This window comes from Punica granatum, chromosome 2 (genome assembly GCF_007655135.1).
Source record: "Punica granatum isolate Tunisia-2019 chromosome 2, ASM765513v2, whole genome shotgun sequence".
Classification (NCBI taxonomy): domain Eukaryota; kingdom Viridiplantae; phylum Streptophyta; class Magnoliopsida; order Myrtales; family Lythraceae; genus Punica; species Punica granatum.
The window spans coordinates 3915508-3941633 of NC_045128.1; the positions used below are offsets into that span (position 1 = coordinate 3915508).

The following is a 26126-nucleotide window of genomic DNA, read 5'->3' on the forward strand; positions in this document are numbered from 1 at the left end:
GTGGCTTAAGGATGTAATGAGACCATTGTTTGAACAAAGCGGTCGTATACTACAAGGTCTAGGGAGCTCATAACTGAAAATAACTAACTTCCTAGAAGTATAAAAACAAGATCCCCTTCCAAAGTTTGGTATTGTATGAGATTGATGTATATGTAGTTTTCATCGAAGTACAATTGCTTTAGGAAAAGGACAATGACACCTTTTAGACTAACCAAAATCGGAAGCATTTAATCAGAAGGTGAATAAGCAATTGAATTGGTTATAGTTTAGTCTTTGAGATTGAGTGAAAGAAGGGAGAAGATTCTCAAATGGGGATAATTACCCAGTGATGTCAATGAATTGAACGTGGAACCACGCGAGGTGAAAAAATCATGTATGAATCAAGGATGAACAAATGCACGAAGCCGGTGCTTATTGACAAGTTTGATCTAGAAGTTTTCAAAAGTTTCCTCTTGATGGGATAACTCACACATCATAGAAAAAGTACGAGCTATCAATCAAGACCCTGTTGTATTTACAGGAGTTCTCTGACTCAGTGGCTTTAGACAAGAACTTGAGGTCTCAAGCACATTTCGTCCAAAGATGCCGCCATTATCATGCAACAACTAGAAGCTACGATGTCCAGCAAAGCCTTCTCTAAGTCCTTAGTTAAACCACGTTGAACCAGCGACACCACATACTCCATGGCAGCAGCATTGCAGGAAACTGTGATGGGCCCATCACATGAGTGCCCAAACTCATCCTCGGACATCTTAAACAACTCTTGGAAGATATCGTTGTAGAGGTATGATAATGGCACCATGAAGCGCCTTCTGTCGGACGTGTAGACAACGAAATGGCCCTTGTCTGCAACAAATGGTGTATCACTCGAATCCCCATGGGCGTTTGGCGGAGAGACTATTTTCCTGCTTGAAGCAGCCATCTTCTGCCACTTCCTTGCCACTGCAGTCAGTTTCTTTCTGCTGATCATTTTCAACTCAATGTGGTAAGAGGATGCGGGTTTTCGATGGATGGAGATGAAATGATATGTTTTTCGTTGATTGGGAAGACATAGAAGAGTAGATAATTTATACACCTGCAACCTGTAAGTCGGTCCATTATTTGTGCTGAGATTTCCTAAGCAGAAGCATGTGGTTGGTTATTGGAATAGACCTTTTCGTTAGGATTCTTAGGGTCCATTTGTTTTCGCAACAAAGTTTAACTCAACTTAACTCAACTTCACTTATCTTCAATTCAACATCACAATCATTACTTTTTTTATTTTTTAAATATTTTTAACCATTCAATTCAATTTTTAATATTAAATTTTCTCAACTATTCATTACTTTTTCATAATTCAACAACACAATCATTACTTAATCATTATTTTTTTCAATTATCTATTACTTTTTCACACTTTTTCTCATAATTCAACAATACAATCATTACAGACCAATTAAAACCAAAACTCAACTCAACTTAACTCTCAATCCAAACGCACTCTTAATATTCCAGGTCACTAACCAAGTGAGGCCACAAGGACATCTGGTCTGTTGTCTGCTAGGTCGAGGACAGACCAGGTCATCACTTTGACAAGATTTCTGCAATACTCTGAACTTAATTGTTCTCGAACTTTTCTCCTATTGATCTAACCATTTCCTAGATTACTGCAGCATAAATATTACACAAATCGGTCATATATTCTTAGTTTGTCTGGTAGCTTAAGGACATAACAAGCCCATTTTCTACACAAAGCGGTCGTATATTGCAAGGTCTAAGGGAGCACATAACTGAAAATAACTAACTCTCTAGAAAAAGAAAAAAAAAGGAACAAGATCTCCTTTCAAAGTTCAGTATTAGTCGAGACCAACATTTATATAGTTCCATCGAAGTACAAATTCAAAAAGGAAAATTATTCATCAGTTCTCTTTCTTGCCTATGATGTTTGTAAAAACGTTTCTTCTCCTCCGGGGAAAAGTCAAACTCATATGCGTTTAATTGGAACATCTTACTCTTTGGGACTAGGCTGGAAGAAGGAAAGGAGGTTCTCAAATGAGTATAAGTACCCAATGCTGTCAGACAGGTTGAACACGGAACAGCAAGCGGTGAAAACGTTATATGCGATTTTAGAATGAAGAAATTCAGAAAGTTAATAGGGACGCTGAACCGATATCTCTTCGAATCTTCGACGAAGTATGAATTATCTTTCCTTTGGTATTTTCTGCCTACCAAGAAGAGACTTCACTTCAACCTATCAGCAGCCAAACAAAGACAAGAATTTTGCCATCTCTGCGACTTCTAAGAATTCAACAGAGACAAAAACAGAGCAAGGTGAACCTGGAAATTGTCAATACTTGTCTCTTCCTGCAAGAATATGTTATATATGTCAATTTTAATTGGTATCCAACATAGGCAGAAGATCCCATTTCTTTGTCAGGTACATTTCGTTATTTTCGTCAGTTATTCCTTCCTTGGACCACGCAGAATATGACATCCTGAGGAAAATAGAAACAAAAAGGAAAATCCTTGTGTCGCTTAACCATAAGACAAAATTCGAGTTATACATACTCCTCTCTTGTCTTCCTTAGTTATAGAAATGTCAAACAATGTACGAGCTGCTGCATTGTAAACATCGACGCATTGAAGGGAATCTATCGCTGGTTATGGGTATATAAACAGCACTACCTTCATGGGTTTTATTCAACCATAAACATTCCATTTTCAGCTCTAAGTATCAAAAAGTCATCCCTCCCTCTGTTAAAGAGTAGACAATGAGGCCACAGAAGATAGTCAAGATAGCAAGGAAATGGCAGCAAATTGCCTCGTCAAGGAGGGCAGGAATCTCTTTCCCGAGAACGAACCTTAAGTTGAAAGACCCACCATATGTAACAGACGAAGGCCATTTTGTTGTTTACACAACTGATCAGAGGCGTTTTGTGGTTCCGTTATGGTTTCTCTCTAGCGACCTCTTCCAAGAGATGTTCAAGTTGTCCGAAGACGAATTTGGACTGTCGAGCAATAGCCCTATAACCGTGCCTTGTGATGCAGCATCGATGGAGTATATGATTTTGCTCATTGAACGAGGTTTAGCTAAGGATTTGGAGAAGGCTTTGCTTAGTACTCTAATTACGTCCACTGCTTCTTTGGACAGAAAATATGCGGAAGAGCAAGTGCTTGTTTGCGGTTAATATAGGGAATCTCTGAATGTACATATATTAAGAATCGTGCCATCAGATACTTTTTCATATATATGACTGCTCCCAGTTCTTGAGACATCCCGAATAAGGTTGAAATTTAGTGCAATTAGTTGGCTTCATAATAGCTGAACCTGCTAAACAATATCTTTACTCATAACATGTAAGAAACTTACTTAGGATTCTGTCCAAAGGACAAATGTTCATTCCGTATCCAAATCAGTTCTATAACATCGGAAAGTCTGTTACTTTTAGTTATATGCTTCATCCGATATTGATGGGATCTGCCCTTAAGCCACAAGACAAAATCTTTTACCTTTGTTTCTTTGTTTTCTCCTCTGTTCTTTTCTACTTTGGTCAGACAAACATCGACTCCAATCAGAAAACACATGGCTTTTCACAGAAAATCTCGACACAGATTCCAGTGTTTGTAACAATTGGAATTTGTAAACACGAAGAGGCGAAGGATATCATTTCCATTATCTGATGGAGATGAGGACTGCCCGAGCAGCTCTAAGCTGGCGTTTGTTGCTGAAAAGGGACTTTTTGTTGTCTACTCAGCAGATCGAAAGCGGTTCGAGTTCCCCATAAAATATCTGAACAACTGCATCATCCAAGAGCTGTTCCGGTTGGCCGAGGAAGAGTTCGGTTTGCCCAGCGATTGGCCTATCACGCTGCCCTGCGATGCAGGTCTCGTTGAGCACATAATCTCATTACTCTGAGAAAAAAAGAGCTGAGATTGGCAGGAACCGGAACTGCTCATACCTGCCGGCGGATGCTCCTTATCTTACTCACACCAGCAAAGACAAGAAGCAAAGCAGATGTTAGTCTACACATGAACATAATTTTTTCGCTTTCTCTTTGACTTTTGGCTTCACAACAATTACAAAACAATTGTAAGAACAGATTTTAGTGGACTTTCGTTGATAGCAGCTAATCATTTCAACAATTACAAGACAATCATATGTTGCTTCACTCCAGAAACTTATTAAAAAAATTATTATTTATCATAACAAGGAAACAGCTTCATCATCAGCAGAAAAGGCAAATAACGGTTATGTATAATGGAGTTATTTTCTCTGAAGATTCAGCAAGATTATTGCCAATCACCAGAGCATTATTACCGTAACCATCCATAAATGTCAACCAGATCACACCAGATGGCAACACTCAGGGACGGAGCTACAATGGTTCCCTAAACCATCAAAATTCGTATATACAATATGGTATATTCCTTATTTTGTTAATGAATTATCAATCTTGCCTCCTCTAAATAATGGAAATGAAATGCTAACATTCAAATGCCCCCGCTGATCAAATTTTTAATTTGGCTTCGTCCCTGGCTACACTAGTCATTTTAAGCGGTGGACTCAATTTGATAAGATGTTATCAGTGAACAATGAATTTTGTGATGCTACCATGACTTTGTCATTCAGCTAGCACAGCAAACTAAAAATAAACCCAGCCCCGTGTTTTGCAAACTAGAGTTAGTCACACTCTGAGAGGGCTTCAAATCTGGGATTGCTATTGATGGTGATGGATATGTATTGAAGTTGATGTCCTTAAGCTCTGAGGCAAGTGTTCAATACTTCTTTCCCTGCTTTTCTCAGAGGTTGTGGCAACATAGAATACTTATTCTAAAATATATTCCCTCAGCTCGGGCCTTCCATTCAAGTGAGAAAAAAAAAATGACATGCTCAATTCAGCTCCAGTCATCTAAAGCTCGAGTTTTACTTCTTCCCGTGCATAGTGAATACAATCAGCCCCACAAAATCAACAAATCTAAGAAAGTAGGAAAATACTGCCATCCATGATAGATCAAATACAATTTACAGTGCACCTAGCCTTTCTCTGCAACAATTTCTTCAGGGAGCTATTGAAGATGACAGAAAAAAGCTAATGGAAGGACTTCACCATGGTGAAAAATGATTTTGTCCTGGTTGAACAGCATAGATAAGCAGATGCAGACAGATATGAACTGGATAGAAATTGTCAGCTTGATCAACAACATTGGTCTCAATGAGCCAGAAGAGCGACCACAAATCATCGCAAGTTCATGACCCCAGAAGTTTGCTTCCTGATGTTGATTCTGTCGCTTGTTGATTGGTATTGACAAATGACATGTCTACAACATGTAGCACCATTGCCAATAAATAGGGAAACGAACTGACAGCTTAACAGAAGAGACTGTTGATTCCAAAACCACCATGAGAGGCCTCTTGGCACATGGCTTTGCACCCATCAGAGTCCTACACCATGAGCTTTTCTCCTTCGATCAGAATGCATCTACTATTTTGTTTTATTGTCAGATTGATCAACCACAAATCGGTCTCAATGAGCCGCAAGAGCAACCACAAATAGTCGTCCTCACTAATCCGTGACCTCAGAATATGGCTTCCTGTTGTCGGAACTGTCACTCATTGGTTGGTATTAACTTGTTCATAACATGCAGAAACGTCATTCATTAATCGTCATAGAGAATCGAATTGACAGCTTAACAGAACATACGATTGATTCCAAGCCACCATCAGAAGCTTCTTGGCACGTGGCTTTGCACCCGTCAGAGCCATATATCAAGAAGCTACCCTTAATGGACTGTCCTGATAACATAGAAGTACGTAAGCTTTGAGCCTTCCACATTTAGCTCAACCCAATAGTCCCCCCCCCCCCCCCCCCCCCCCCCCCCCCCCCCCCGGAAGCTCATCAGGATCTCTAGGAAATGGCAGAAAGCAGCTGCCATGAGACGAGAAAGAATCTCATTACCGGAAGCTAATGGAAGAGAGGCACAGCTTAGCAGCCCCAAGGCACTGTGCCTTGCCGGAAAAGTCAATTTTGTGGACTACAGATGGATCAGAAGCGGTTTGAGTTCCCAATAAAGTATCTAAGCAACCCCATCATCATGGAACTCCTCAGGCTGTCCGAGGAAGAGTTTGGCTTGCTCGGAGATGGGCCCATCACATTGCCATGTAACCCAAACGTAGCACATAATCTCGTGAATCCAAGGGAAAAAGGGTAGACATCTGGACAGATTATAAAGATCATTGCTGCCAGTAGATGTTCATCGCCTACATCAATCCATCAAAGATAGTGATTGCTGCTGTGCTTTTATATTATTCCTTTTTTTTCCCCTTAAATTTCTTCAGGATTTGTAGAAACAGAGAAGATTGTAACCAAATCACAATTTCTCCCCTTTCTACTACTACTACTACTGACTTCTAGAATACAAGTAGATAACGCTGTTTTTCCTCGATATTCACTTCTTTAACTCTTAAGTTTTTAGATTTGCGCTACAAAACAAACAGTTCTTTTTACGTGATATCTGATTATTGTGAGTTATTTTGACTATTTATTTTCATTTTTCATATGCAGATACTATTTAATCTATTATATTGAATAATATCAATTAATTTATTATTAAAATCCTTTAACACGTATTTCGTGCAGATTTATATCCAGTATGCATGTGAGTATTCATATAATTATCTCTAAATAACTAGTTAGTACGGACTGAGATAGGATTGTCTCAGTTATTCAATAAAACTGGATGAGAACCCCGCATGAAATTCCTAATTATTATATGTAGAAAGTCATGAATAGATAAAGTTCCTACATGCATATAAAAATCTAAATTAACATATAACATATATGGAAAATAAATATTTTCTGATGAGATGTGCTTATTTATGAAATATTTTGTGAAACTCATCATCAACTAGTATTCGATCGCATTTTAAATAGAAGATAAAACAGGTAAAATGTCATCGGACTATTAAAATGTACAACTCCGATTTGAGAGAGTACTGAAGGTTATTGTATACGCAATTTTGTTTCATTTGTGAGGAGCTAGCGAAGTAAAAGGCCTTGGAACTCCCTGCTTACTCAATGAAAGTTTCTCAAGTTCTTTTTTTAATTTATTTGTTTTACATAATATTATTTAGCAATATTGAGTTTTTTGAGTTCTTAATTCTTTATAATATTACTTTTGAGTAATACCAATAATTTATTAAAATTTTACACACGGTCATCGCGCTAACCTTCTATTTATATAATAGCAACAACTTACGGGGAAAAGAAAGAAAGAATTTAATGAAACAGTCGCGGAGCTTAGACACAATGTGAAATATGGAATCTCAAAATCATAGATCATCGTGCAGCTAGAAAGTCGATTGGTAACTAGCATCATAAATTTGACAACATACTAAAAAGGTGTACCTGAGTTATCGCCAAAATTAGGGCAAGCTACAGCACATACCTAAGATTGATTACATTCCCCACCCCCAAAAAAAAAAAAATTATTTTTGAGGTAGCTACTGTAATATTTGGGCATACCAAAGAATAATCGAGCCACAACAAATATCGTCTGGAAACATCATGGCAAAAAAGCTGCATGCCAAAATTTGAGAACTTTACTAAATCGACTTACCTACCACAATATCAAATATGGTATATGAACATGAATTCCTTTTATATATATATATAGTGGTGACCAGGAGCCCTTCATCTTCAACTATAAAGCATTACAATTTTGTTTAGATAAGAGGGGAAGTGATGGAGAGGGAGGAGCTAGAAGGGAAGGTATATAATATATTTTTCGAATTTTGAAAACTTCCGCTCTCCTTGAGTTTCCTTTCCTTCGATATATGATCCAAACAAAAAAGCCATTACGGGAAAGCAAGTATATGTTCCTTCATTCGAAGGAAGTTAACAGCATGAAGACATTATGTACCACAATGTATATCTTCCTTCCCCACATCGATGGTCCGTGTCGCTTTTTCCTTCATTCAGCAATGCTTTGCAGCATAGTTTCCCGAATTTCGACCACTTTTAGCTGCTCATCCTGAAAAATTGTGTAGAACAATCACTGTCAGCCCATATTACAACCAGCAAATGATTTGTTCAAACACACGATGGATTTGTTCCTCAAAGCCAGAGTCTTTTGCTCAACGTCGGATGATAGTGTTCCAAAGGAACATTTAAAGCAGGGTAGATATTTCTTTGGAATAGTAACACCCAACATTGAGCAAAAGATTCCGGCTCCGAGGAACAATACCACCATGCGATTGAACAAGTCATTTGATGGCTGGAGCACAGGTTAATGTTGAATGCTCTATATGATTTTACAGTGTGTGCAGCGCAAAGTTGTTGAACTGAAGGAAGGTATGCTATGGAGCATCGCTGAAATGAAGACGTGCAACAAAGCAGAAAGGGCCATTTTGCATCTACATTTCGGTTTAATTCATCAAAAGTTAAGAGGAAGTTCTGTCGTCTTTAATTACCGAAACGTGCTCCGACGACACAACTACCAACAGAGTCCAGAGTCCTCTTGGTTATATGCCCCGGCAGGGCTTGAAGTCTGTGATTGCTAGTGACGATGATGGGCATATATTGCAGTTCAATGTCCCTTTAGCCCCGAGCGGATCGTGTATTTGCTTGCCATATCCCCTGTTTCTTTTCAAGGTCGCTGCAACATATAAATACTTTGTAAAGCATCAATTCCAATAACTAATCACATTTCGTACATAGATAATCCCGATAAGCATCTACCTTCCTAAATTGGAGTAATTCTGCATGTTGAGTGTGTATAATATTCTCCCTTTGTCTTTCGTCTTTTGTCTTTCATTCAAGTACAGGGGGAGGAAAAAAAAAAAGAAGGAAACTACTCGTTTCAGCTCCAATCATATGAATCTCAAGTTTTACTGTGAACGTGATCAGCCACAGTAAATCATCGAAACCCACAAAGAAATGGGGAAAATACTGCCATCGACAACTGATCAAATGCGATTCACAGTCCTCTTAGCCTCTCTCTGCAGCAATATCTTGATCAGGGTGCTATTGAAGATGTCAGAAAAAGCCCATAGACGGACTTCAGCACGGTATAGAATTTTTATTTTTTTTTCATGTGGGCCAGTAGCACGGACTGGAATGGCATAGATTAGATGATGCAAACATAAGTGAACTGGGTCCGACCTGTTTCATTGTCAGCTTGATCAACAACATAGGTCTTGATGAGCTACAAGCACAGCCACAAATCGTTGCAAGTTCGTGACCTCAGAAGTTTACTTCGCAATGTCGGAACTGTCACTTATTGGTTGGTATTGACATGTCTATGAGTCCATGACATGTAGAAACATCATTCATTATAGAGAAACTAATTGACAGCCTGACAGAACAGCTGATTAGACCCCCTTGGCACATGGCCTTGCACCCATCAGAGACCTACATGAAGAAGCTCCCACCAACGGATTGTCCCGATAACATAGCGCTATATAAGTATGTAACCTTTTGAGCCCTTCACTTCAGCTCAAAACCATCAGGTCAGCACACCTTGCATTTCAGATTTTCCGGATCCAATTCTTCCTTCTGCTACTGAGTCTATTCCAGAGAGCGAAACAATATGATCAGTCCCCGGAAACTCATCAGGATAGCTAGGAAGTGGCAGAAAGCAGCTGCTCTGAGACGGAAAAGAATCTCATTCCTGGAAGCTAATGGAAGCGAGGGGAAGCCGAGCAGCTCTGAGGAGCCGTGCCTTGCCGGAAAAGGCAACTTCGTGGTCTACACAGTGGATCAGAAGCAGTTTGAGTTCCCGATAAAGTATCTCAGCAACCCCATTGTCATGGAGCTCCTCAGGCTGTCCGAGGAAGAGTTCAGCTTGTCCAGAGATGGGCCAATCACGTTGCCTTGTGACATAACATCCTTGGAGCACATAATCTCGTTAATCCGAGGGAAAAAGGGTGGAGTTATCAGCAGAGATTATAAGATCATTGCAGCCAGTAGATGTTCATTGCCTACATCATTTCATCAAAGACAGGAGTTGCTGTTGTGTTCTTAGATTTTTTTTTTTTCTTTGTTTTAGGATTTGTTGAATAGAGAAGGTTGTAACAGCAAATCACAGCTCTGCTTTCTCCTCTTCCTGTTACTGACTTCTTCCTGCTTGATCAATGATTGAATATAGAGCTGACGTATGAGAGGTTTCTGTGAAAGAGAAGGTTTCTGTGAAATCTCTACGTACATATGAATATAGAGCTGACGTAAGCCCGGCGGTAGCCTCAGAATGCCAAGATCAATTTTTCTCTAATTTTTTATTTTTTAAAAAATATTATGTAATATTGTTTAACAAATTTGAATTTTTTACTTTTTAAAGTTTTATAATATTATTTAAAAATTCACAATTTTAAAAATTAAATAATTATTTTCTGATAATAAATTTTTATCATCCGTATAATTTCTTTTGAACTTTTGAATTTTTCGCATTTTTCTGCATAATATATTTTGAATATTTCTCAATTTTTTCAACGGTGACCTCTTCAAACAGTAAGTTCTTTAAAGCATCTCATATAATATTTTTTTATCACATCCACAAAGTTTTTTTTTTAGTTTCTTAGTTTGCAAACATTTTGTTAACGAGAATATTAACTATCTACGAAATAGGGTTAATAACCAAAAGAAACACAAACTTTTCACATTTTAATAGTTCTAGCATGAACTTTTTTCGTTAACTTAAAAATGCACAAACTTTCGATTTGATAACAATTCTAGCACGACTTCAAATTTCCTTATTAATTTGGATGGAATCAGAGCCATAAAGAGCGTCAACAACCTCAATAGGGGGAGAGGAACCCCAATCAGGTAGGGGGATAGTGGCTGGAATCGAGGCTCCCACCCCTCAGAATCGAGAGAACCCTCAAATTGGGGATTCTCCCGATTCCGGTGGGTAGAGCCTTGACAAATGCATCAAACATGAAATAACATCTCCATTCAAAGCTCACGGTTTTGTTCACCCCTTCTATTTTCTCTTTCGGTTTTCAATTATTCTTATTCTTTGACTTTGCTAATCGTTGGAAAAAAATTTCCTGTATTCTCTTTCTTTGACCATAATCCTTTTACTTTTTTCAAGTTTCAAAAACCAACTTATACATACTCATTCTCATACCCTTTTGATTTCAAGGTACCTTTCCATACTAGGGATGGCAATTTCAGACCCGATCGTAGGTACCAACTGTCCCGCCCCATTTAGACCCATACCAATTCGCCTCGAGGCTAGAACAGGGCAGGATGGAGCTAATTTGGTGTACCCGCGAACGGGGCAATATGGGGATGATACTCACCTTTTGACTTGTCCCGATCCGCCCGCCCTACTTGGCTCTGCACAAATATTTAAAAATATATCTATATAATGTAAAATAATAAAATTCTTTCTTTTCCTTCTTTCCATTCTTTTTTTTTTATTCTCTAAATTCTAACCCTAAATAGCCGACACCCGATAGTCAAAAATGCTTGAATTTCCTCATTATAAATTCAATTTTTTTAATAAGTAGCAGTAGGACAGGTGGGCCTGGGCGGATACTTGCGCACCCGCGACGGTGCAAGCATGGTATCTTGACCTTTACTCATGCCTGAGCGCGGGGCGAGTTGGTATGAGTCCCAGTGAGCATGCTGCAGGGAAGGTAGCTGAACTTCCCATACCAATCTACCCCATTGTCATTTTCATTTCATACTTTTTCACTATAAAAGCTACCTAACATGCTCTTTCCCATAATTATTTACTCTGACGAACGTATCAAATATGAAATAACTTTTCCATTCAACTATCACGATTCCTCTCTCATGTTTCGTATGTACAATTGTATCAACTTTTCAAAACTTATATTAAGAATTTTTAAAATTATTTTATAGATGGATATTTTCTAATGAGTTACTGACATATATTCGGTGATTTAAAAAATTATATTTTTTGACGAATTTTTCAAATTTTATATTAATTTATTTAAAAAGTCCTAATCAAATTTTTTATGGGATTCTATGGATATAAAAGTACGTATTTGGGAGAATAAAAAAGAAAGAAAGAGAAGAAGAGTTTTAAAGAAAAGAGATAACATATCATTAATGTTTTTTTGTTTTCTCTTATCTCGGGTTTCTTCTTCTTTTCCTATTCATATTCTCTTCTTTTTTCTTCTATCCACAGACATCGGCTACCGCTTTATCCACCACCACTATAAATATCATAGATAATAATAAAAATGCCAATTTTTTTAGGTCATCAACTCTCATAGATATCATTAACTATTTTTATTTTATTTATTTATCAATTAAAGTTAGAACAAATTTTTGACTAGAAATGATCACAAATCCATTTAAAAGGAGATACTATTAATTTACTCATAATTTATATATTTATTTTTTTAAGAGTTTTATTAAGTATTATGTATTTTAACTTTATCAAAGAAAATTTCACGTGCAATGCACGTATAAATTTACTAGTATATATAAACAAATAAAGTTCACATGGCTATCGGTATATATTAATTTAAAGTACTTTAACAAGAATCTCACATCCAAATTATGACTTATGAGGAGCCTCCACATAAGCTCTTTAGATAGCTCCACACATAAGATCTATACGTAACTCTTAGCTCATGGTAGATCGCTTCTTCGCATCCCCTACATTAATATTTATATTAATTTTAGATTTTGCAAAATATGTCTCTAATTATTCTATTTTTCTTAGACAAACAAAGATTTTCCTGACACCATCATCATCCACCAAAATCACATTAATATTTACATTAATTTTAGATTTTTCAAAATATTTTCTAAGTATTCCATTTTTCTTAAACATCCAAAGATACCTTTGGTACTGTCATCTCCCTCGATCTCCTTTGGGTGACTCGCAACATCTTTCTCTTTCCTCATTCTCAATTATATATAGATCATTATTGTAAATATCTATTATATATATTATTATTAAACTAGGTTTTCTCAAAAAGAAAACTCCATTCAATTTATGAGAGTTTTCCATATAGAATTTTCGAGCATTTCTATTGACTTTGTTAATTTCAATTTTGCATTTTTTTATGATTTCAATTTTGTATTATTTATGAAAATTTTCTCCTCTCATACAGAAGTCAAAATTGTGTTTCAAGTGATTGTAAAAAGTTCGAACAACTGTTACGTATGCGCAATGCGCGTGCTTCAAGACTACTAATGTGTTATTTTTTGGATAATCTATAGGCATATAAAGTTCATTTTTAACATATGTCACAAAAAAATCTATAATATATAATAAATATAACTACATCTATGATAAATGCGGTCAGTAAATGTAATATTTTATTCAAAAATTATTATTAGAAATAACTAGAAAGTTATATGAGCATAGAACGGCCTCTACATGAAACATATCAAAATAGTTATATATATTTTTCTCGGTGTTCACCTCCTTATATAATACATATATATATATATTTATGTTTCGACCATGGTTACATTTAATCATACAATTGACATAATTTTAAAGTCAATTTTCAACTAAAAAATGAACAAGTAAGTATGCATGGATAAAAGTGTGAGAAGTGGATTTCTTTTATTTATTTTGAATTTTTTCCCTAAAAAATAGGAGGATAATAAAATTATTGTGTTTATACTAAGACTAGACTAGAAAATAGGCGGGTAGAATGAGCAATTCGTATGAGATATAGGATAAATTAATATATAAATAAATATCTCAAAAAATATGAAATTTGATATAAAAGTATATTTCATTATAAAGTAATTAATTGCGCATATATAAACAAATTATAACAAGTCACTATTTAATTCATAATATCTAAGAAAAAATTACTTAGGAAAATATGTATTCCGAAGATGCCACTTTAAAAAAAGTTCAAAACGAAACTAATATGTCTGAAATGAATATATGTAATATACTCATATATTATATTGGGGGTAAATAAATTTGTAATGCATATTAAACAAACGGCAAATTACAGCCCATGTTTGCAAAGAAAACTAAATATCACCAGAGGAAGAGGTATACGAGTTGAAAATGCTGTTATCCATATTATATTTTTCACCATTTAAATTTTACATATTTTTCCGCATAGCATATTTTGAATTTTTTTCAATTTAATGATAACCTCTTAAGCACTATCTTACAAGGCAAGAGAGAAAAAGATAACCTCTTAGAACATTAAGTTATGCCGATGATGATAGGTTGATCTGGTAATTGTTCTATTCAGATAGGTGCACCCGACATGGCATTTCCACAATTAAATAATATTTCATACAAATATTTTATGATCACATCTACGTAATTTTTTTAGCTTGCTAAGTTTTAAAATTAAACTTTTGACGAGAATTAATTATCCATGAAATATTTTGTGAAACTTATCAATTGACCTATGACCATATTATAAAAAGAAGTAACATTTGTCATCGATTTAATTATTAAAAAATTCTACTCCTAGTAGAGATAGTATTGAGGAATATTTGTGTACGCAATTTTATTTTATTTTATAGTATTGAGGGATATTTATGTACCCAATTTATTTTATAGTATTGAGGGATATTTCGTCCCAATCGGAGTTCGTTTACCCTTCCGATCAAGGTTTGATCTCCAGCTGATCGGACTGAAATTCTGCTATGCTGCTCTCTGTATTCTGCTGCTTTTCTGTTCTGTTCTCCTCTACAGATCAGCTACTGTGCTGCAAAATAAACCCTAACAAAAGTGGGTCTTTGGACCTATTAAAGCCCGATAAAAGCCCAATACAATTTGAATCCAACTTTCTCCAAATTGGAGGGATACCCAACAATTATCAACCCATGTTCCAACCGGCTGACGACTTGTTCAAGCAGATGGCGGTATCGCTCCTCAAAGCTAGTATCTTCTGTTAGAATTTGGATGTTTCTATTCCAAAGGAATATTTACAGGTGTAGTATTTCTTTGTAGTACTAACATCCAATGTCGAGCAGAAGATTCCGGCTCTAAGAAACAATACGAAACCATCCGTTTGAACTTGTTGTCTGCTGGTTGGAACATGCGTTGACAATGAATGTTCTATCCGAATTTGCAGGGTGTGCATCGGAGCATTGATGAAGGAAGGTATGCTATGGAGCACTTGAAATGAAGGAAGATGTGCAACGAAGCATCAACTTGGTGAAGATAATAATTTGAACACTAACATCTGATGCCGAGCATGGTATTGCAGCTACAAGGAGAGCAATATCACCATGCATTTGAACATGGACTGACGATGAACATTCTATCTGAATATTATAAGATGGCCATCGGAGCATTACTGAAGTGAAGGAAGGTACGCAACGTAGCATCCCTGAAATGAAGGGAGACATTATTCAGCAAAAAAAAAAAAAAAAGAAGGGAGACATTTTGCAGCTACGTTTCTGTTTAAACGAACGAGGAATTAGTTGCATCGTCTTTTTTCTTCTTTTTTTCCCTTTCCTTTGCGTGAAATACGGGGCCAAAGCCCAAAGTTGCAACGTCTTTAATCACTCCCACAACAAGAAACAGGTTGTTCCTGAGAATGGTTAAACAGAGGGATGCTGCACTGATAAGGCACCGGAGTTCTTTCCGTACGTGGATTTGAAGGGTGACAAGAGGTGATAGCTACTAAGAAAGGGATCGAAGTTCGATCGATCGAGGAAGATGTTAACCCGAAACGAATCCGAGTTCCACCAAATACCCAAAAATTTATTAAGATTTTCTACTTTTACACTTATATCTAGCATGCATGTGTATATATACATATATATAAAGGAAAATTTAATTGACATTCTTTTCCTAGCATTTTTCACGATCAGATAACCGAAATAATTGCCTTTAATAACCGGTTAGTACGGATTGAAATAGGATTGTCTAAGTTATTTAATAAAACTGCCGGGTGGTGAAACCCACACTTTGCAGAGGAAATTACCCGAATAAAATTTATAATTATTATGCTCAGCAGGTGAATAATTAAAATTCCTATAGATGTATAAAACTCGATATTAACATATAATATATCATACGAAAATTTATATCTATAATTAGTATCTATATATATCCATATCTATATATATATATATATATATCAAAGTAAAATTGACTACTACCCTAATAAATGTTTAAAAAGTCAATTTATTCATGTGAAGCATGTTTGTCATGAAAGTCCAAATATCTTCCTGACTTATTAGAAAAAAAAAAAAACCCAACTTTTCAAAAAAAAAATGTGCATGATAGGTAAGTAAATAAATTAACAGCTATAAATATTTAATTGGATGTTAACATAATTTTTATTAAAAGGTTAAATTATTATAATACATGAATTTATGGTAATATAAAAAAATAAGAAATGCTTCCAGTAAGAGAATAGCCAATGTATGAATTAAAATGTTAAATGCATTCAAAAGGAATATTTACGGGTGAGGTAATCCCTTGGAATACTAACAAGTGCCATCTCTAATTAACATTGAATAGAAGATTCCTGCTCAGAGGAGCAATATGAACCATATGTTCGAACAAGTCATCGACTGATTGATGCACAGGCTGATGATGAATGGTCTACACGATTTTATCGGGTTCATATTGGAGCATTGATATGAAGGAAGGTATATGCTATGGAGCATTGCTGCAACGGAGAATCAATGCAACAAAGAAAGACATATATAAGTGATACAAGATATCCTTTTGCAGCACTAATAAAGGGTCATTTTTCACTGCAATCTTATTGAGATAATCATTGAAATGAACTTCCATCTCTAAGAATAGAGACGGAAATTCCATCCCTATATGTTTGCAACGAGGTTTATATGGACGAAACAATTTCCATCCCAAATCCGTCCCCATTACGTGAATATAGACGGAATTTACATAAATATGGACAAAATTATCCGTCTATATAAAGCAGCTTTCTTGTAGTGATGTATATGCTGTCTAATTCAAGAATCAAAATATAATCTCTTATCCACCGAAAAAAAAAAAACCTCTTCAAATTATATATACTGCTTAGAATTCACTAAACAGGAGGTCATTATGTATGCATATCAATTTATCTAGTTTCTAATGGAAATAGATTTACTTCATAGTTCCAAAATTTTATTAATGAATGTCGTGCCACAGAATTTATTATGATTTTGAACTACAACTGAAATAAAAACAATATTAATTAATTGAGTCCATTCCAACCAGACCGCACAGACCGCTCCCTTGTTTTCTACTCCCAAGTGACCGACACCACCCCTATCCCCAATGTATTGTTTGCCCACACAACCTCAAATGAAACAACTGCGAGAATCATTTCAAACTCTTTATGTACTATTACGCTCTCGGCCCGAGCAAATGTTTGGGGTTGCCCGATATTTTATTCGACGGACGAGAGAAATGAACTGCACTTGGCCTCGAAAATCAAGTTTAAGTTGCACTCCTCTGCTTATAAATACGGGAAAGCAAAGCAGATCCATCAACATATCAACTTAGTATTTCTATCATCTGGATCTTTAGAGATTTTCATTCAGGATTTTCTCGGCATTAAGCTATATGGCGGATCAACAAGCTCAGTGCCATGGATGCGAATCTAGCTGCAAGTTTCCGGCAGAAGCAACTCATAAGGAGGAAGTTCACGGGGAGAAGAAAGACGAAGAAAACCCGACTCTCGAGGAGCAGCTTCACCGTTCCCTCAACAACTCTAGCTTGGTAAGAACTATTACCATTAAACAAATACAGCCAAACCCATGAAGTCAATTCACGATTTTTCTAACTACCACCTCCTTAATGGATCGCAGTCAAGCGATGAAGAAGGGGGGACAGAGCGTAAGGAAAAGAAGAAATCAAAGAAGGCGGCTGCGGGAGAAGCATGTGATGGTGAAGGCAAAGTAAGTACTGGGCACAATGGCATCGATGATACTGAGGAGAAGAAAGGATTCCTCGAGAAGATAAAAGAGAAGCTCCCCCGGTACGAGAAGAAACCCGAAGGGGACAATAGCCCAGAACCCGAACCTGAACCGGAGTGCCCTGCAGGGAAGAAAGGAATCCTGGAGAAGATCAAGGAGAAGCTCCCCGGATGCCACAAGAGTGCCGAAGATGAGAAAGTGAAGGACAACTAATGACCTTGTCAGTTCAGCTAGGAATGAATGTCAGCAACATCTGTGCTCGTTTCAATTTAAGTTCATGTCGGAGTTATCAGTGATTTCCAAGTGATTCTGTATTTTAGTCTCATACGCATCTTGTCTTCATAATATAAGCGTCCAGTTTTCATAACATAAAACTCGATGGTAAATTTGTTCGAGTTGCATGTAGGAGGCTTCCAAGACAAACTGTGAACATTGTCCAGTGTGTCCAGAAAGAGGGCATGCACAAGAACTTTTCCTAAGACTAACAATCATGAGGCCGAAAACTATGTTAAGGAATGTTAAGTAAATCTCAGCTAGAAAAGCAATGTCAAGTGAATCTGCTACTTAAGAATAAGCACGTCACAGCATCCAACAGAACCACTCGAATTCACAACTTCCAGCTGTACATGTATGAGAAGATAAAGAATTGACAGATCCTAAGAGTTTCATGGCATTAGTGCACATCAATAGAGTGGCATTAATGCACATCGATAGTGAAACTACGAATGAAAGTGAAACAATGCGTGAAGTAATCCAACGCTGACCTTTAAACTTTGAAGTAATCCAATGCGTGATTCTATGCAATCAGTGATAAGTGCACAAATTGGTCAAATTAAGGGGCTTCCCAAGCTTGTTGCCTCGTAAGGTGACAGAACACCTGATCCTCCGATAGAATTTGGACTTCACCAGTCTCCCCAAGATGTGCGCCCTTGATCTCATCACGAATGTCAGGTTCAATGGGACAGCTACCTTCTCAAGATGCTCTCTGGCGCTAGTAAGAACCGAGACCCCACCATACAGGGGCACCTGATGCCCCGCCACCACTGTGATGACTGCCCTTTGGCTCTTCCTCGATTGGTAGAATTTCTTCATCTACATCCATATGATCATTTCAAAATTCAGGAAAGTACCAATCTTACGTTCTCACTTTGCCAATAAAATATAAAAGCAGAACCAAAAATGATTATACGACAAGAAAGGGAGGAATCTATCCATTCACAAACTGAATATACCATAAACACACAGTCTTCGAGAAACTATATTGACGTAGCCTTTCCTTTGACCATGTAATTTACTAGTCCATTTATCATTTACATTGCGACCTTTACATCTCCAAGGTGACAACAAAATCTTAAATGTTTTGAGGATTTAATGTCTAATTTTCTAGCCCAGGACTCCCTTTCACTCTGTTCAGGCGGCCATGAAAGAAACATCAGCATGCAAGTCCAATTTTGTGGAATAGCAAAATGTCAATATGCTAACATGACATTATGAGAAAATTGGGACTGACACAGGTTTCCTGAAAGAAACTTGAATCCAGCATGACCACGTTTTTTCTCAAATTGAAACTACTTGATGCCGTTCCAGATGAAATGATTATCTAGATACCTAGAAAATTTATGACCTGCATGACATCAATTCAAAGTGGAAACAACTCACGCCACAAACCCAAACAGAACTACTAGCAACGTAGCACCGTAAAGCTTCATTAAATCATAAATATTAGAAAGGAAAAGACAAAAAGGTTGGAGTGCATTTCATTCCTTTAAATGTTATAAGAGCTCGTTAATAAAGAGCATCAAGAGTGTTCTAAAACTAGTTACCATATAAGCGCAGATTGTTATCCAGATTTGAAAATTCATAGGTGATTATAAATTACTGAAAAAAACTGTATAGCAAATGCTATTTTTCTCGAAAGTTTCAGGTAGGATGATGTGCCGAGTTAGATTTGATTGCGGATGCCGCAATTCTTTTTTCACCCCCTTATATTTAACCAGACGGAGGATGGATTTTTCAGCAGAAAATGTTATTCTTGTTATAAAAGGAATTGATGGTATAAATCGAATCAGCTGTTATAAAAGGGCGAGAGGTGAGAGCCATCGAGAAAGGTATCCATTGTTATGTCAAATAAAAGCTTTCGTTAATGAAGGGCAACAAGAGAGTGCATTCCCCTTATAGGGGCACACTAGAGTAGACAAACTTACATAAATAGCTCCCCAAAAAAAAAAAAAGGGGGCTGCGCCGGGGGGGGGGGGGGGGGGGGGGGGGGGGGGGGGGGGGGGGGGGGGCTGGAAGCACTTCATGATTATGAAAAGCTCGGGATATATTTTATATTGTCATTGATATGTTTCAGATTTGATTTCATATCACACCATGTTCTACCGTAAACTGCCCGTGAAGGTTTGTTTTTCAATAGTAGCATCATGATCTAGTGCCTGTATGGGGTTTGTCCACCACCAATGATGCTCCCAGATAACATATCAGTCCATCATTGACCTTTATGCCCTACATGGCCAGAAGTGCTACTGAGAGAATCAAAGCAGCTCTGATCAAAATGGTTTGAATGCTCAATCAATGTCATCAAACAGTCTGGACCCAGGAAATAAAAACAGGAGCAATATAGTCAGAGGGACCAGACATTCCAGGAAACACGTCCCGAGAGAGCAAAGTAAAAAATCTTTGACCAGAGTTGCAAGTTAACAACCAGTCAATCAGCCTTTTTAAGGGTAAGTTAATGTTTGATCCTCCTGTCAATTTAAAACACAAAATAAGCAGAATTTACTCATTGGTAAATTTTCCAGCCCCTCAGCCGGACCATCCATTAACCCCTTGAGGTGGTCCCCCTATTGATCCAATGGTTCTGAGGAGTTAGGTGATGGTCCAGCTAAGGGACCGCAGAATTTTCCTGATTAACTTGGAAGTTTTTTGGTCCCTGGGAAAAAAATATTCATCTTTTTTCGGTTTTTGTTTAGCAAATATTCCCCAACTCCATCAGGAAAACTTCATTCCAATTTGAAAAAAATGGCTTGCACTTTCTCATTTCTCCAAGCCGTTCCCGGAAAGGCACGGTTTCCACCACCTGAGAAAAGTTGTTGCCGATCCCCCGCGCCCCCAACACAAACCAACTCCCCCCCAGCAAGTGGCCAGACTAGATCAGCCCACCAACGTAGGCTCACCTTGTCTTAGGCGAGCAATGAGAGGTGGCAGCAGCCCATCATGGCAATTGCTGGGTATGTACTTACTAATGTTTTATCACCTTTTCAGGCACAAACTATACTCACCTACATAGCCAAAGCCCGACCAAACTTTGGCGGGACCTTTTCCACAAAAAAGGCATGCTGTGGTTTTCCCTTTCTTTTCTAAATCAAGAAAGTCTATTAATGCATGCTGTGGTTTTCCCTTTCTTTTCTAAATCAAGAAAGTCTATTAATGCTTGGAAAGTTTTACCCCTTAGTAGGCCAACCTGGCTTAACTGGATTAATCGGGGGATCAATTGGACTTCCGGATAGCAAGGCTAACACCGAGAAAAAAAATCCATAATCAATGGGGAACGCTACTTGTAAAATAAACAAATAAAATACTCCATGCTCCGAGTGCATGCACGGCAGTGCGCCCTGGCCCTTTGTTTACTTGCCCTCCACCACAGAAACAACATTGGGCCCCTGGCGTAGCAGGCCCCGCCTCCATCATGCACCCGGAGCAACCACCCCATTGACCTTACACAATCTATATCTGTTAACTAATTATTCTGGACCCCATGACCATTACTATGGGATGGCAAAATCTAATGCTAAAGCAAGCACATGGAACATCATAAATATTTTAGAAGAATATATATATATATATATATATATACATATATATTATTATTATTTTTAGATTTTCTTTTCTTCAAACAGAAATCTTCCCGTTCAAGCAGAACAGAACCAAGAACCGTATCGAGCATTCAACTCAAGATGACAGGGAATCTGTGGGGACCCCCTTATTTATTCAATCCTGCTAGCTAAGATAAGATACAAAAGTTAATTTCCTAGGCACCTGCAGCGGTTAAAATGACATTCCTACCCTTCCGTTGCCCGCGAAACGATGCCCCGAATATAAGGATAAACTGGACATTATCTGACACATATCGCAGATCAATGACAATATCACTCAAATATCAGCAACAACAAACCTTATAACCAGGGCCAAGCCAGCACCCGACCGCGATTAAGCAAACAAAAGGAAAACAAATAACACACATATTGCTCGAAAAGTTCGAATTTTTACGAGAAACAAACTTACTTGGCCGGAGGCGAGTTGGAGCTGGAAATAGTGGAGCTCGAGGGGCGTAGAGGTGACGTGGACGCCGAAGAATGTGGCGGGGTTCCGGTAAAAGACCCGGACGGTCGAGTTCAACGTCAGCATGTCCGTTGGCACCCCCGACTGATCGTTCCCCGCCTGTACGTTGAAGTTCTCGAACACGACATTCTGCCACCCAACATCAATTATTTTTTTTTAAACAAGTGGCTTTATTTTTCTATTATTTTATTTTAAAGATGGCAAGCGACAGACATGGGCTGGGGGAAAGCTGAAGAAAATCGTTCATCAAAAATGGCATGAAATCTGAGTTCCCTTCCAAGCTCTTGATCAAGATAATTTAACGAGCCCTGCTCCGATCTTGGTCTAATAATGATGTCTGATTATCGGAGCGGCTGTGTCGGAACTCAAACCCCCCAATCCATTAATGGAACAAAAGAAGCTCGCAAGCAAGACAACAGTCTTATTTATCAGACATTTTAGAGAGAGGAAGAGAGAGAGAGAGAGAGAGAGAGAGAGAGAGAGAGGGGGGGGAGGAAGGAGATGGAGGATGGAGGGTCGCTAGCTGCTGGGTGAGTAAACTCGCCGGGGCTCGGCCGTAAAAATGTTACCTTGACGATGATCTCGGGGAGGTAGCTCTTGCTGGCGCCCCAGAGGATGAGAGAGAAGACCGTGAAGACCAAAATGAAGAGGACGACGAAGCCCACGTAGAGCCTCACCCTGTGCCAGGGGCCCTCATCGGGGCCGTCCCCGTCTTCCTCATCGTCGCCGCTCTCGGGGCAGTGGCCCCTCTGCAGCTTCCTCCAGGCTGCGGCGGAGGAGGAGAGGTGCTGGCGACTGGGGTTGCGGAGGGAGGCGGAGAAGCGGGAGGTGGAGGACTCGCGGGAGTGGTGGATGGGGGAGCAGTGATAGTAGTGGGCGGCGGCAGAGGAGGGGTTGTGGTGGTGGTGGTGGGGGGAACCGGGGGGGCTGGAGCCGAAGGACATCTTGTCGGGGGCGCCGTAGTCGTGGTTGGAGGGGCTCTGGACGTAGTAGAGGGGGCGGCGGGGGGAGCGTGGTGGAGAGGAGGCGGCGCCGTCGACGCTGCAGGTGACCTCGGAGTCAGACTTGGCGTGCATTGTGATCGCCGGCATGGGGGAGCGCGTGAGCGGAGGGGAGAGAGTGAGACAAGGGTTTCACTCTGAGAGGATGAGTGGGGGTGTTGGGGTTCGGGGGAGAGAGAGAGAGAGAGAGAGAGAGAGAGAGAGGAGAGAGGTGATGGAAATTGGAATATGGAGCTGAAAAGGAAATGGCAGGTAATGCTCTGCTCACTGCTCAGTGATGAAGAGCTTTACGAGGACGACTGCACTGCAACAGGCGAAGAAAGAGAGAGACAGAGAGAGACAGATGACGAGTCAAGCCGACTCGGCTGATTGACTCGGACACTCCCGATGGTTTTCTTTTTTCTTTTCTAAAAAAATTACGATATATTTTTAACTTATTTGTTGGGTCTAACACATGTCTCAGAGTCTTATCACATGTTTGGTTAATAAAATTTTTTTAACTCTATCCCTCTTTTAACTTCATTTATTTTCAATTTAACAACATAATTATAACTTTTCCTTTTTTCTTTTATTCTTTTAATCATTCAGTTTAATTTTTAATACTAAATTCTCTCAACTATTCATTAATTTTTTCACTATTCAACAACACAATCATTACTTTGTCTCAATTATTCATTACTTTTTTTACATTTTTTCTCATAATTCAACAAAACAATCATTACAAATCAATTTAAACCAAAATTCAACTCAACTTTAAAACCAAACGCAACTCGCAAGGTTCTCACAGTGGCTTCTAGTAATCACTTCATTGTACTGCAGTTAAATTCGGACCAACGCTCATAATTTGCCTAATGTGCCATGTATCGTGATTAGATTATTTTGGGCGAGTTTAAAATCCGTATATGTATGTAGCACATTAACTGCCTAACAACAACGTAGTATGCTAATTGTGCATCACCTATGTTCATATGGATGATTTTTTTTTCTTTTTTATAAGATCATCGGTATCCTTATGGAACGAGTTTAAGTTTAACCTTAACTACTAGGTACTTCTGATAAGTTTTGAATTAGTAAACTGCCATTTAAAACTCACCTACTATAAACTCATTTTGCGGTAAGTCTCATTCTCGTGATTCCGTGGATGACACATAAGAAACTCCAAGAGCTTGCGGATTGATTTTTCTATATTAAATTTGTTTCCTATTGATTGAAAAGATAAATCATTTAATGGAAGAAATTCCCATGTTATAATAAATAAATATTACTTATATTTTTTCGATTACAAATGAGATCCATCAGTTTAATAAAATAAATTAAAAATTTTAATGACTAATAAAAAGATATGAATAGTTTTATCATGAGAACCGAACATGCAACCTTTTAGTTGAGAGGTGAGAGCGTAGGCAACAGTGTTACATTCTTTTTCTTATAAATGCCACTTAATTATCTAGTGCTAAACAGCTAATATGGCCCCCAGAAAATTTATCTAGTGCCAATGGCACAGACATATATATATATATGTATGTACGGAAAATTTCAAAATTGGTTTTAGGGTTAATAAAAGCTTGCAGGCTGACGGGGATAAAATCAAAATCAATACTTTGGGCAGAGCCGGGACTCGGTCGAGCACGAGTTGAACTTCCTGTTAGCCGAACTGGACCTCATATTGATGGTCTCCTCAATAAGACTGAATTTCTAGAATCTAGGTATAATATCTATTCTAATAATAAAAAAATAAATAAAAAAATAAAAAACTCTAGAGATTTTATCCCGTACCGCTAACTCATCAAAATTGAAGCATTCTTTTCTTGTTGTCTTATCATCAGAATTTTAGATACTCTTGTGCTGCCATATCATCATCTTTTAATTAATAGATATTTTAAGAATTTTTATAATACAATTTGAACATATAGTTTCCATTTAAAATAGAAATTTCCACTATTAATACACACATAGTTGCCTTATAAGATTGTGAACATTTAATTAACTATATGATTTAGTCATGATATAATTTATTGTTGTACACTTTGTACAATATACATGGAATATGTCGATAATTAAAAAAAATAAAGTATGGTAGCATAATTTGCTATCAATTATAATATCACGTATAGTATTTTACCTATATTATATATATATATATACATGTGTGAAGGAATATCAATATATATATATATATATATATTTCTTGATGATATAGGTTAATATTAATTTTTATATGCCTAAAGGGAATTGCAATTATTTGCAACTTAAAATAATTAAAATTTTATGTAATCATAAAATCATCAAAAATTATATCGGTGCGATGCCCACTGAAAACTCGTTTTGCGACTGAGTTACGTCCTCGTGATTCCACGTTGACACTTTAGAAACTCCAAGAGCTAGTGGATTGATTTTCCTTTGATTATAAAAACCAGATTAATTGAAGAAATTAATTCCTTGTTATAATATATGATGCCATTTTTCTCTTTTTGGATGAGTACAAATGATGCCACTCCATCATCTAGTGCTAATGTCGTACATATATGGAAAATTGGTTGGAGCTAATTATGCTTGTAGGCTGGCAGGGATTGAATCTAACTAGGCGATAACCCATACGTTGCATGAAAAATTTAGTGAAATATAAAGTTAATTTATAATGTAAAAAAATTGTAAAATAATTTAATTGGACAATAATTCATGCGTTGCACGGAAAATTTAGTGAAATATAAAGTTAAATTATAATTTAAAAGAATTGTAAAATATTATAAGATTAAAAGTACAAAAATATATATTATTTTACCTTACGGAGGAGCAGTGCCATGATATACTACCCAGAGGCATGCGCAATAGCTCCCAGAAGATGAGAAAAAAAAAATGTCCACTTCTCATATGTTCACAAAACATTTCCTTTTACCCCTTTTTTCACTCCCAATTTGATAGAAGAAATCTACTTGAACAGTGTGCTTGT

General features: G+C 37.5%; 5 protein-coding genes across 6 annotated transcripts; 3 read left to right on the top strand and 2 right to left on the bottom strand.

The window, feature by feature from the left end:
* Positions 1-541: 541 nt before the first annotated feature.
* LOC116197124 (auxin-responsive protein SAUR68-like) lies at positions 542-979 on the bottom strand. The gene has a single exon (XM_031527153.1). The coding sequence runs from the start codon at positions 968-970 to the stop codon at positions 542-544; it is 429 nt and encodes a 142-aa protein (XP_031383013.1). The 5' UTR covers positions 971-979.
* A 1747-nt stretch (positions 980-2726) lies between these two features.
* On the top strand, positions 2727-3207 carry LOC116193474 (auxin-responsive protein SAUR68-like). The gene has a single exon (XM_031522187.1). The coding sequence runs from the start codon at positions 2751-2753 to the stop codon at positions 3165-3167; it is 417 nt and encodes a 138-aa protein (XP_031378047.1). The 5' UTR covers positions 2727-2750; the 3' UTR covers positions 3168-3207.
* A 6183-nt stretch (positions 3208-9390) lies between these two features.
* On the top strand, positions 9391-10153 carry LOC116197237 (auxin-responsive protein SAUR68-like). The gene has a single exon (XM_031527311.1). The coding sequence runs from the start codon at positions 9568-9570 to the stop codon at positions 10000-10002; it is 435 nt and encodes a 144-aa protein (XP_031383171.1). The 5' UTR covers positions 9391-9567; the 3' UTR covers positions 10003-10153.
* Positions 10154-17252: 7099 nt separating this feature from the next.
* Positions 17253-18159, top strand: LOC116193593 (phosphoprotein ECPP44-like). The gene is made up of 2 exons (XM_031522334.1): positions 17253-17637; positions 17727-18159. Exons 1-2 carry the CDS (start codon positions 17482-17484, stop codon positions 18045-18047), a joined length of 477 nt encoding a protein of 158 aa, XP_031378194.1. The 5' UTR covers positions 17253-17481; the 3' UTR covers positions 18048-18159.
* LOC116193592 lies at positions 17621-23527 on the bottom strand. 2 transcript variants are annotated; one of them, XM_031522333.1, is made up of 4 exons: positions 22745-23527; positions 22119-22304; positions 18599-18926; positions 17621-17955 (listed from the first exon to the last, which is right to left on the bottom strand). In XM_031522333.1, the coding sequence occupies exons 1-3, from the start codon at positions 23264-23266 to the stop codon at positions 18639-18641; spliced, it is 996 nt and encodes a 331-aa protein (XP_031378193.1). In that variant the 5' UTR covers positions 23267-23527; the 3' UTR covers positions 17621-17955; positions 18599-18638. The 2 variants fall into 2 exon arrangements, with proteins under 2 accessions (XP_031378193.1, XP_031378192.1); XM_031522332.1 differs by lacking the exon at positions 17621-17955 and having other exon boundaries at positions 18369-18926; positions 22745-23526.
* Between the last annotated feature and the right edge of the window lie 2599 nt (positions 23528-26126).

Bases quoted from the DNA above. Each gene is read 5' to 3' on its own strand.
- LOC116193592 (XM_031522333.1), bottom strand. From the start codon at position 23,266: ATGCCGGCGATCACAATGCACGCCAAGTCTGACTCCGAGGTCACCTGC. The intron at 22,305-22,744 runs GTAACATTTTTA...GTTGGGTGGCAG, and splicing joins TCCCCGAGATCATCGTCAAG to AATGTCGTGTTCGAGAACTT. The intron at 18,927-22,118 runs GTAAGTTTGTTT...ATATGGATGTAG, and splicing joins TCCAACTCGCCTCCGGCCAA to ATGAAGAAATTCTACCAATC.
- LOC116193593 (XM_031522334.1), top strand. From the start codon at position 17,482: ATGGCGGATCAACAAGCTCAGTGCCATGGATGCGAATCTAGCTGCAAG. The intron at 17,638-17,726 runs GTAAGAACTATT...AATGGATCGCAG, and splicing joins CCCTCAACAACTCTAGCTTG to TCAAGCGATGAAGAAGGGGG.
- LOC116197124 (XM_031527153.1), bottom strand. From the start codon at position 970: ATGATCAGCAGAAAGAAACTGACTGCAGTGGCAAGGAAGTGGCAGAAG.
- LOC116193474 (XM_031522187.1), top strand. From the start codon at position 2,751: ATGAGGCCACAGAAGATAGTCAAGATAGCAAGGAAATGGCAGCAAATT.
- LOC116197237 (XM_031527311.1), top strand. From the start codon at position 9,568: ATGATCAGTCCCCGGAAACTCATCAGGATAGCTAGGAAGTGGCAGAAA.